This window comes from Ctenocephalides felis, unplaced genomic scaffold (genome assembly GCF_003426905.1).
Source record: "Ctenocephalides felis isolate EL2017-DRISC unplaced genomic scaffold, ASM342690v1 CF-g0.4_SCAFFOLD_01886, whole genome shotgun sequence".
Taxonomy (NCBI): Eukaryota; Metazoa; Arthropoda; class Insecta; order Siphonaptera; family Pulicidae; genus Ctenocephalides; species Ctenocephalides felis.
Window position 1 is genome coordinate 77,273,814 of NW_020538040.1, and position 12,685 is coordinate 77,286,498.

At 29.4% G+C, this 12,685-nt stretch overlaps 1 protein-coding gene across 1 annotated transcript in view; it reads right to left on the minus strand.

Annotated features, from left to right (window-relative positions):
• The window catches only part of LOC113375374, a 38,754-nt gene extending 36,206 nt beyond the window's left edge, over positions 1-2,548 (minus strand). Inside the window, exon 1 of the mRNA XM_026615311.1 lies at positions 1,162-2,548. Coding sequence (XP_026471096.1) covers positions 1,162-2,375 — 1,214 coding nt within the window. The 5' untranslated portion in view covers positions 2,376-2,548. The remainder of the gene's footprint in view (positions 1-1,161) is intronic.
• Positions 2,549-12,685: the final 10,137 nt, after the last annotated feature.

A 12,685-nucleotide genomic window follows, 5' to 3' on the forward strand; every position in this document is an offset into this window, starting at 1 on the left:
TTTTAAATATCCATTACTTGTCGGAAAATCATCATAAAGATTTCTTATTGATATAATATAAAAATGATAATAATTACATAGATATTGGCGAAATTTGAAAGTCATCGTTTTAGTTGAAGCATATCGCTCAAATAATCAGATTCTATCACTATGAAGACTTAAGTTATTTATTAAATAGAATTTCGTAAATCATTATCAACATTAAACCATATATATTCTCCGTATATCATACATTGGGCATGGAGGTAGCTATCTATTACGAGAATAATTAATCATTTCCAAAATATTTTTATACAAAACATAGAGATGACCTATATATTACAATACTAACTAAGTATCTTGCTTTTCGAGCAAATTAAGACCAAATTATCTGGAATGAAGCATTATATGAGCATAGATTAAGATTTAAAGAAACCAAGAATGTTAAGAGTGTTAGATGATATTGTATGCGTATACATGCAAACCAAATTTAATAATAAATAAACAGTGGCACTTGTTATGAAATCGATTGAATTGCGGTCGTTTTATTTCCATATATATTCAAATCTCAATTTTACTAATAAATATATATCATGTTATGGTAAAATAGATGAAGTAAACAAACCTATGTACAATAATCCAGCTTATTCAGCTTGCAGCATTTAAACCGCAAAGTTTAGATGCCATCGGTGCAGAGAAATATTCAGAAGAGTTCAAAATTTATACAATTACTTTTTATGTATTTTATAAAACTGCATACCTTAAATAGGATATAATCATTTCTACCCCATAAATTTCACTTTAAAAAAATCACTTACTTAAATTTCATGGTTCGTTAGTTTCATTATATATTTATGATTTGTGTTATTGATTAAAATGTAGTTTGCGTTTTAGCACTATTATAAATTTATCTAACACAAAATTTATTTGAAATAAAATGCTTATATAGATCTATCCAATGGAGTTAACTGAAGCAAAAAGAAAAATTAATTAATTTGGTAATTGTTAGCGATTCTCGGCGGCGCCTGTTTAATAACATTATATTTACTAAGTTAATCATAATACTATGAGATAAAATAAAAGGAAATAAGTAAGTTATTTTTTATGTTATACTCATAATCAAACATATTTTATATAAACCTAGAATATCAGCAAATTAGTATAGATTATATTTAAAATTACCTGTATGGTGCGGGATTCGGACATGTATTCCTTCTAGCCATTAAATTATATTCTTCATCGACGACGCCGCACTTAGAGATATCAGTTTCAATTGGTGGTTGTCCTGACCGTCCGAACTGTGACCATCGACGTCCTATCATCCCGGTCCCAACTCCTGCAGGATCATCAAATCTGTCGAAACTTTCATCGCGTTCAAAACTAGAAGATTTGTCTCTATCAAAACTTCTGTCTATGAGAAGACTGTCCGTACTGATTTGGTTTCTTGTTGATGCTAAGTCACACTTCCGATTGATAGTTTCCGCATTTTCATCCGCGAAATTTGTCGAACTTTCACTCGGTAATTTCCGGTAGCATAACAAAACGGGGGTATCACCGCCCCTTGGGCATTCTTGTTTCTCTACATTGGTTCTCCAGTCGACTCCGCCGTTCTCTACATCATCCGCTATAGAAACGAGATCGTCCCTTTTATCTAAATCTTCTGCTTTCGTTTCGTCTGTAGTAAAAATCAATTCAATATCATCGACGCCATCTGATTCATTCCCAGAAGACGCATTATCACGATCTCTCTGTGGAGCTTGTAAATGACTTGTGTCGCAAGGGTCACAGGGCGTAGTTGTTCCATCGCTGAAAACAGAATTATCTCCATCAGACATAGACTGGAGACTTAAAGCATCCACGTCCAGGTGCAAATTATCTCCTGAAACATTTCGGGCCTGATGTCGGGACTCTTGTGACGGCACATTATCGTCGCATGACATCGCTGTTTCCTCAGGCGGATTATCATTTATTTCTGTTGTCATTTTTTCAACTACGTGTTCCTTATCCCCATTGTCGTCATCATCAGTGGTCGTACTATTTAGTCGACCTGATCTACCAGTGGCAGATACTTTTATCTGCACATTTATACTAGAAGACATTCTTTTTTTGCGTTTTTGTGAGCAAAGAGGCGTTTTATCATTCAGCGTATTTATCGGCGGTTTTTCTTTGTTTTCTTGTGTTTGACAAAAGCTGTCAGTAGTGGCACGGCTTCTGAGTTCTGCAAGTTCCGATTTAGCCTGCTCTAAAGCTTCACGCAGTGAAACCACGGTCTCGTGAAGTGCTCGTACAGTTTCTAATGAACCATGTTGAGTTGGTCTTGATGCAGTTGCTTCAGAAGTACTGAGAATGACTCTAACGCCGCCGGCGCCTTCTCTAATCGTTTGCTCGCGGTCCATGACGTGCCACAGTTGGCGAGATTTGATGCACCATACATTTCTGCGACGCGATTACGAATTCAAAATTTATTCAATTTTTAGTTTTATAAATCACAATTGCTCCGCAAATTTTAGGTCTTGGTTATTTTTAAATCACATGTTTCCCTACCAATAAATACCAATTATTGCTAATTACCCACTATGTAATGTTATCCGCGACCAAATTATTATCTCACTACTATTCAAGCTAATTTTTATAATGTTTATTTAAAATATAATCCTGTGTTTAATAATCCTGTATGTGTGTATTTATTCTTATTTCTCATTAAAAACCAAACAAATTACAATATTATAGTATTAACGGTGGAGCGATCGTGTACATTGTACGCCGTCGAGCAATAAAATACTAATTGTAAATATCAAACAACAAGCGATAAATTTACGAAATCAGGGGCGAAATAATATTTATAACATTTTATTCAAATATTATATGTATATGATTTTAATAATTAATTCAAAAATACATATTTTTTAACGAATATGTGGAGCATTACTTTCTACTATTAATGTCAACATTTTTTCAATATTTTTTTTGAAATATGACACATTCAATAATAAGTAACTGAATTTATATATATGCAAAGATTTAATATATAAGAAATGTAGAAATCAATTGACACGATGATTTAACATAAATCACACGTCATACGCGCTGCTCATTCATGCACGTGAAATCTGATAATCATGCGCTGTAAACTACACAATTTATCTTCTAATAAAACACTTTCTGCACGCAATATCAGTTGCGCCAAATGATAGATACTTTGCACAAGTACTAAGAGTAGCAAAACACATTGATAACATCACACAAGCTGCCGCGAATGATCTGTTTAGGAATGAACCTTACGTGTGAATTCGCACTTGGTTCTGTTAGAATTTAGTATTCGGTAAACACGATATTTGTAATTTCGTTTGAATGTAATATAAAGTTCACCGTTTGGAACTATTTAATTACTTTTACGAACTATGACATGATAAGATTTCATGCTGCTCTATATCAAAACTGACAGTATAATAAATGTTTTGTGTTTTTTCGGCCCTTGTATCACTAGGAATTGTGCGGGATCAATAAAGTTAGTCTGTAACGCGCGGCTGTTCGATGAGCGCGGCACGCGATGCCACTACGTGAGTACACCGCGCAGCGTTCGCTCGCTTACTGAACACACGATTTGCTTTCAATACGCGCCGACCGGAGCTGTTAGTGGCCAAGAGGGGCCGTTCCTCAGACTTCCGACCGTATCGATATTACAGCGCACACCACTGATTTAATCATTTCTCATATTAATACATATTTATATATCATAATTTGCTGCCATTTTTCATTATATTAATATAATTTAATAAATAGTGATGGTATGCAATACTCCAAAAGTATTGTGTTTTAAGTTGTTCGAAGTCTTAACATAACTAGTAGTGTATGGTATCGAGTCATTATAAATTTTGTAACATTACCTAATATATTTGAGAATTATATAAACTGAATTGCAAAGTTGAAATTATTTTATTTATTATATAGTTATTAACTTTAGTTAGAATTGTAATTAAAATCTAAATTATATTCAATATACAAAAAAAAAATGAAAAAAAAATTGAAACAATTTTTTTTTCCAGAACAATTATTTTGTTAAAACAAGCAGAAAGTTCTTTGAATCATTCAAATAGCACGCTTAATTCTTCAAAAACTGCCATTTTTGCACATTTAGCTCTGTAACTTTGAAATGGCTGGACCTCCTTTGCCAAAAACTAATAACCTCTTCTACCAATCATTACCAATTGAATGTTTTGTAGATCATTCAAATCGGATACTTCGTTCTCTCAAAAACTCGGTTTGTATTTTCTGCACTCTTTGCTCCGTATCTCCGTAACGGCTGGATTTGCTTTTGCCAAAAACTAATCAGCACATCTCCCTATCAATAGATATCGAATGTTTTTGAACCATTCAAATCGGTTGACCCGTGCGGCCGAAAACGTGGACGAAAAAATGCGAACGTACAAAACACACACACATCCATTTTTTCTGAAGAATACCAAAATGATCAGAAACCTTCAAAACATGAAAATATGCATAAATTTTTATTTTCAATTTACGGCCCATTGCTATAACTACCCTACGGAAAGTTAAAAATACCTGGAAGTGTGTGGGCTTCATAGCACATCTGGAACTTTCGTTTCATATTTCTAAAGAATTGAATAGTTTCAAAACTGTTAAAAACATTGTAACTATTTAAATACTTGATTTTTTTAAATAATTGTAAAAAAAAACTAGTGGTACATGGCATCGTGCTTCTAGGTAAATTTCCGTACCGAAAATTAGATTTTTAAAAAAGATTCAAAATGTTTTTAAAACTTTTAGTGCAGTAAACGGAGCGTTTTAGGTCTGAATTTTTTTACTGTGCTCCGAATTGAATGAAATTTTGGAATTAGGTTCATCTTAGCCTCAAGTTCAAAAGTGAAAACAATTCGGGTTGCGCCATCACCTAAAAATGTCTTTTATAGTTTTTCAAAAAAACTAATACTTTTCAAGTTACTGGCCACTAAATGCATATATTCTTCATATATTTTTGGCGTTTTTCTTCGTTTTTTTGCAAATATCTCCTAAAATATGCATTTTAACGAAAATCATGTAATGAACAAAATAATGTCAATAAAAATCTTAATAAATCGGTATTACATAAAGTGTTCTAGGAAAAAAAAAGTTTTTATAAAACCGCGAGTTTTCTGAAAATAGTTTGTACTAAAGTAGTGAATCTGCTAGAATCCATCAAGATGTCTATAATGAAGTGGATTCTAGATGGAATGTGAATTACTTTAATTTTGGTGGAAATGGCGCTCATTAAACCATATGATTTAAAAGAAAAAAACTTCGTATATGCTTCTTATTTGCATGATAGCTCACTCATTTTACTCGCAAAAAACTTGTACCAGCACTCATTTTAAAGCTTATGTTGAGCACTATAAAATCCAATTTCACCGAAATGCATAAAATGTAAAACCTCGACACAGATGGCTATAAATACAACAATTAAATCTTGAAAGAAATAAAATACGACTTTGCTCTTTCAAATCTTGCTTAATATTTTTCCTAGAACATTTTATGTAATACCGATTTATTAAGATTTTTATTGACATTATTTTGTTTATGTCTAAAATGTATATTTTAGGAGATATTTGCAAAAAAAACGAAGAAAAACGCCAAAAATATATGAATCTTTAGTGGCCAGTAACTTGAAAAGTATTAGTTTTTTTGAAAAACTATAGAAGACATTTTTTTCTTATAATTAGTTCTTCTATCGATTTCCGACGTTATTTTGAAAAAATGTAATTACACAATTGTGAAGGAGTGTCATCCCCCCGGGGGGTAATGGCACAACCGGAATTGTTTTCACTTTTGAACTGAGGGCTTGAGGGTAAGATGAACCTAATTGCAAAATTTTATTCAATTTGAAAAACAGTAAAAAAATTCAGAGGTTATACCCTTTTTTCCTCTCCGTTTACTGCACTATTTGAACAATTAAGATTTGTGAGAATTTCGAAATTTGTCAAAAATCGACTTTTTTAAAAAATTAGATTTTTTTTATTTTTTGAAATATTTTGGAAATTATGAACTTTTTTTTACGCGCTGCTCTAGCTGTTAGCAACAACTGAACTACCATTTTTGGCACTTTTTGCCCCGTATCTTTAAAATGTGTCAAAGTTACTTCAGTACGAATCTAATGTTTTTTTAATTATTCAAATCGGTTGATGTATATTTGTATTCAAACACACACTCACCAGCCCCACATACACACATACATCCATTTTTTTCTAATGTATGCCAAAGTGGTCAGAAACCTATGAAACGCAAAAATATATAAAACTGTTCACTTTCGATTTTGTTTTGCGATTACTATACCCTATATAATATACTTACCATCGAGAATTAAACTATTTTGGATTACTTGGAAAAAAAAATTGAAGAAAACTTTGTTAGAAAATCTTGATTTTTTTATTACTATAAATTTAGAAAAAATTGAAAATATGTGAACTTTTTAATAAATAAGACTACTTAAGTAAAACAAGTTTTAACTAAAACTAAAATAAGTTTTAATATAAATTTTGTTTTTTATTGAATTGTTACTTTTGTATTTATATTTACAATGCATTGAACAAATTAATTTTATAAAAAGCAGTTATAGTAAAGAAGATCGATTTTATTATTAAATAGATATAATTGATGTTCAGAAAAAATCAATATATTTTGAAAAACAAAACAAAAATCGCATTTTTTACAATATTACAGAAACAACCTTAAAAATCGAAGTTATATTTCTTAATAAACATCTCGAAAACGGCTCAATGTTTGTCATCGTTAATAATTACAGTTGTAACTTACGTATTTTTAAGAATAACAAAGTTACATAATGGAAATATTCATGCGGCTTTGAATCAATTTATATCAATCTGTATCAATTTATATTTCTCTAGTTTTCAGATTGCAGTTGATGAAATTGAAATTAATTTTTGGAACTTCTATATGACAAATTGTAGAATTAGTTTAAAGCTTATATTAGTTTACAGACTCGTTAAAAATATTATTACTAAATAATATAAGTTGTACATTAAAGTTTGTTTCAAGACTCCCTATACTCATTTCACCATCACGTTGTGAAAGTGGGTAATTGCGGCTAAAAGTGTAACAAAAGGTATACGCATACTTTTTGATGAAGGCTTATATCATTTTAAAGGAGTTGTGCAATGAACAAAGCATAGAATTAAATCAGCCATGATCAGAGAAAATGTATTTACAGTCAAGTTCAAACTTAATTGGTTTTAAGTCTTTAGTTTCCAAATTGTTATTACCAAACTCAAGATCAAGATTATATACAGTGTAATCTTTGTAAAAAATGTACCCGTGAAATTTATATTTTGGATTGGTTGAGTAATCTAGCTGTTATTTTATCAAATCTCTTCAAAATTAAATATTAGACATGATTTTTAATCGAAATTTGCTATCATATAAAATAGAATTTAAAATAATTTGATTTGGCACAAAGGTCCAATTTGACTTTGAGAAATTCTGTTGTGAAAACCAACTATATCACAACAAATATAACATATCAAACAAACAACAACATCTGATTGTGTTCAGTAAAATTTCCAGCTAATTCATCATTGTAGTAAAGTGTTTTCATGCTGTTCTCTCCAAAATTTATTACATGGTCGTTTTTACCTCATATGCAGGGTAATATAATAGGGAAAAACAAGTCCAATGTCTTATTTTTAATTTTAAAGAAATGTTACGAAGCTAACTTAGATAGCTACATTATTCAACCAATGTGAAATATAAATTTAATACATTTTTTGCAGAGATAATACTGTTTATATTTATCAGCAAAGTTGGAATAACTATTCATTCAATTTATTTTTTGTCGAATTGCTTTTTTTTTTAAGTTCAGTTGGCTCTTTTTACCCCTCCCCAGTTTTTATAGTGGTTATATAAAAAAACTGTCAATCTGCAAAATATCAGAGAAAAATAAAAAACTAAAAAATCTCCTATGTGATCATTTTTTTGAGTGGTAATTAAAATCTTATAATTTCTATCGTTTCCTGGCTTTTTCTCATTGAATGACCTGTACAACGGATTTCTGCAACGCTTTCTCCATCTCGTTGAATTCTCGTTGAATTTGTTTTTATGGCATCCATCCAGTAATCTGCAAACATATTTACTTCCCATTGTCCCTGGGTAATCTGCAAACAGATTTGCAGTTGTCTGAAATAACTAAAGTATTGTAATATTATGTTGTTATCTGTAATATTACTGGATTATATTTTCAGAAGAAAATCATAATAATTATGAACATGAGAAAAAATTGAAGGCATAAATCGTTCATCAAAGTTAGTTATATGGATATACGCTACTAATTCATGTAACATTAATTAAAGGCATTAATTAACTGCAAATTCTAAAAATCAGACTCTGTGAGTCTCATATATAACAAAGCAAGTCTATTATTTACCTCAAAATCGAAGCTATGAAATTGAAAAAATCAATCAGTGAATCTGTGGCGTCATATAGCACCATCACAATCAGAGATCAGAAATCAGAGATTTATAAAATTAACAAATTAATAGATTAAAAGTATTTATAATTTTAAAATTATACATATTTTTCACCTATGTAATACTAACCCTATATAAAAGTTAAGGTATAATATACATAATCTCATATGCAAATTACGTCCGTACTATGTATTCACAAATAATAGTCAATAAAATTATTACTAAGGATTACTAAGGGTTAGTAATTAATTACTATAGCAAACGTTTACAATTATTGCCATGTATTGATCATAATGAAATCATTATTATTTTATATAATTTACTTTTATTTTTCAAATTCAAATAAATCGTTGAAAATTAATCTTTACCAGTAAACTATATTCAAATATTTATAACCAAATAACAAGGTAAATGGTTATGGCGATTCGATTTCCAACGAAAGGTCACATTGCAACTTCCGATCGTTTTCACTTGACCAATTTTAATGACCAATATTCGTCTCTTCTAGAAAGAGCTCAAGATTCGGTAGTAATTTATTTAATAAGCGGTATACTTTTTTGAAACGCATATTGATTGGGAAGTTTTGTCCTAAACATGTAAACAGCGTAAAGGATCAGTGCAATACAATAACTCATAATCAAGAACTAATATTGATTGATAGTACATTCAATCCAACTTACATCTAAATTAAGAAAATGATAAGAGATGTGCATGTGTAAGTACCTATATAATATTCAAATCGTGTTCTGATAAATGTAACGATAGCATATTTTAGCAAAAAAGTGAAGAAAATTTGATGTTATTTGCTCCATCGCGATTCCTTTGGTAAACTAAATAAATATTTAACAAAAATATTTAAGTATTTAACAAAAAAGAAAATAGGGAAATGATCAAATGGCGGAGGAGAAGAAAACTTCAAATCTGAATCCAGTCACATAAAAGTTGTACTGGACGGTTAGCGATTCATATATTTTTAGTCCAGAGTCCAGATCACATGAGATTGTGAGCTTTTTAAAAAGATTGTTAGATGGTTGCTAAAATCAATTAACATATTTATTATATTGCAAACGATTTCCTGTTTCCAGCCATTCAAAATGCTTCTATTAAGTTCATTATTAAAATTGGCCATGAAATAATCACATGTACAGGTCAGGTGCAGAGAAAATGAAGAATTATGGTGCAGATTCTTAGTTCTGTTCTATATATATATATATATATATATATATATATATATATATATACAGAGCCGGTCCTGGGGTCCTCAGCGCCCGCATGCAAGATTTGTTCTAGCGCCCCTCCCTCTAATTATTTTAACTCTTTTTACATTTTATTTATTTTCTTTATAATTTCTTATTTTCTTATTTCTTATTTTTATTCATTTTTATTTATTTCATTTATCATTAAAATTATATGAATATTTACGTAAATTCACAAAAAAATTTAGAAATAATCTAAAAGCGTATGAAATACATTGATTTTAATTTTATTTAGAAAATCGAAGCGATTTGCGGGTTGACCATAATTAAATATTTTACATTTTTAAGTATTTCTAACATATATGTAATATTAATATTTGGGTTTTGAAACACTTCACCTATTTCATTAGACTCATTTTCATTTTTAAGCATAACATTCATTTTTCATGTTAGATTTTTTGAATTTCATTTTAATTTTTTTTCATTGTTCACAATATCCAAAATTGCATCAGTAACTTATTAATATCGTAAAGCCAAATTGTATTCATGTTTACTTTTCCATCTGATTCAAAATATCAGACTGTTTTTTAAACAGACTGTTGTTTTAAAGTTAAATTTTTAACGTATTTTAAAAGATGCAAAAAAATTACAAATTTTCTGAACTATATCGAAAACAAAACACAACTATATTTGTATCTGTATTATTTCTGCTTGGTTAATAATTAAATTTAGTATGGACACCACTAGGTATAAAAAAAGCTCTCGAGTTTTGTTTATAAGTACATTTTGCTTACATTTTTCATATTTGCTCCATTTCCATAAACCTTACCACGCATGTCTTCAAAGTTCAAAGTTAATCAGATGCGAAACATTTTCAACAAATACAAAAGTTACAATTAAGTTTCTTGGTTTTATAGTCATTTTCTAAGCGCTGACTTTCCATTTGCCATTTTTTTCTATTATAGTTTGTATCTATTTTTTTAACAAGTTTCGTTCAAACTAAATCACCTCGCAATTTTTTATCAATAATGCCCAATAATTTAAACTTTCGTAGGTTTGCGTTTACGGTATTGAAACATTTTCAACAAATACAAAAGTTACAATTAAGTTTCTTGGTCTTATAGTCATTTTCTAAGCGCTGACTTTCCATTTGCCATTTTTTTTCTATTATAGTTTGTATCTATTTTTTTAACAAGTTTCGTTCAAACTAAATCACCTCGCAATTTTTTATCAATAATGCCCAATAATTTAAACTTTCGTAGGTTTGCGCTTACGGTATTGAAACATTTTCAACAAATACAAAAGTTACAATTAAGTTTCTTGGTCTTATAGTCATTTTCTAAGCGCTGACTTTCCATTTGCCATTTTTTTTCTATTATAGTTTGTATCTATTTTTTTAACAAGTTTCGTTCAAACTAAATCACCTCGCAATTTTTTATCAATAATGCCCAATAATTTAAACTTTCGTAGGTTTGCGCTTACGGTATTGAACACTAGATAACTTCTTTTTCGATTCCATATTAACTTCGATCGAAGAAAAATTTTATAAGTTCATTAAATAATGAACAGAACAATAATTTACTAATTTGCATGAGTAATTAATTGTTTCTACAGATATTACATTGCAAACTGAATATGATTTCTGTTTCTACGTATCCATAGTTAAGTTAGATTGTTTATTATAATCTATTAAGTATTCTAGATTTTATATTAAAAAAAATACGAATAATGTATTATAAATATTCCTTATGCATTTCCTTATGCAAAAAATAATTATCGGTTATGTAAAAAATAGGATCAAACCTATGGATCAAACTTAGTTGTTTAGTAGTTCGTCTTCTGAATTTCTTCTTCTCGACTTTTTCATCATGGTTTTTCATAGTAGGATCCAAAGTTACAATCCATCCGATCCGTCTTATTGTTAGTTGTGAATTTTACCAAGATTAGTAAATAACACAACTAAATGGTTCATTTCCAAGATGACTTCAAGCACTTGACTTGTATTTGATTGTATATTTGTATGTGAGGTTAGGCTAGGTCCTAGACAATATATAGGTTATTATTTCTATAGATAAAGAAGTATAGCTTAATTTTTAATTGTTAATTTTTTTTTTGATTATTATTTATCTTGTGTGGCTTCTAAGCTTTGATCTTCTAGTTGCTAATAATTCAATCGCGTTAAAGACGAAAAAAAAAATTATGATTTATATGAAAAGAGAGTTAGTTAATCAAAAATAAAATGATTTTGAATAAAAAACAACTATTCAATGCATTTCTGATTTCATTCTATTAGGTAGTGGAATTGTATATATAATATATAGACTCATTTCAACAATAAAACTGAAGAATTTGATAAGAAATTGAATGATAAAGAAATTAATTTAAGATATACATTACCTTTACAAATAAATTTACATTTATATTTATTATGAACAAATTATTAAAATTTTTCCAGAGGCTTAAGAAATTGTTGCTTATAAAAAAGTTAATGAGAACCGTTTCAGGTGTGTTCGTATTTTCATAAGATTAGTTGGAGTTAATAAGAAATACAAGTTTTCACAAATTGTGTTTGTGTTAATTATTCGTAGGGCATGGGTTTAACAGAAAGTTTTTTTATTACCTTTTGGCTATTGAGTTTATGTTAGGTGAGATAAAGCATTATGCGTTTCTTGTAGGTGTTCACCATGGGAAAGGTAAATTGGAGTAATGCATGCAACAAAATTCAACATTTTAATTCCTTGGAACTTTATAGCCACCCACACACAACTTCATTGAGTATAAGTGAGCGAAATCTACTACATTTTGTCACTCTTCATTATATATATGTGGCTTTTATTTAGCTTTCCATAATAGAAGCTAGTTTGAGTCTACTGATCAGTGCACATAACATGTTTTGTTTATTGACAATGATCTTGCAAAGGACCAGTAATGTTTATTCATTAATAAGTTTGAACATATATGGGAGTAATAAGTTATATCTCTAATTTTATTCATTTAGCACATAAGGTCTTCATTTATTTTGATGCTTTCTATATG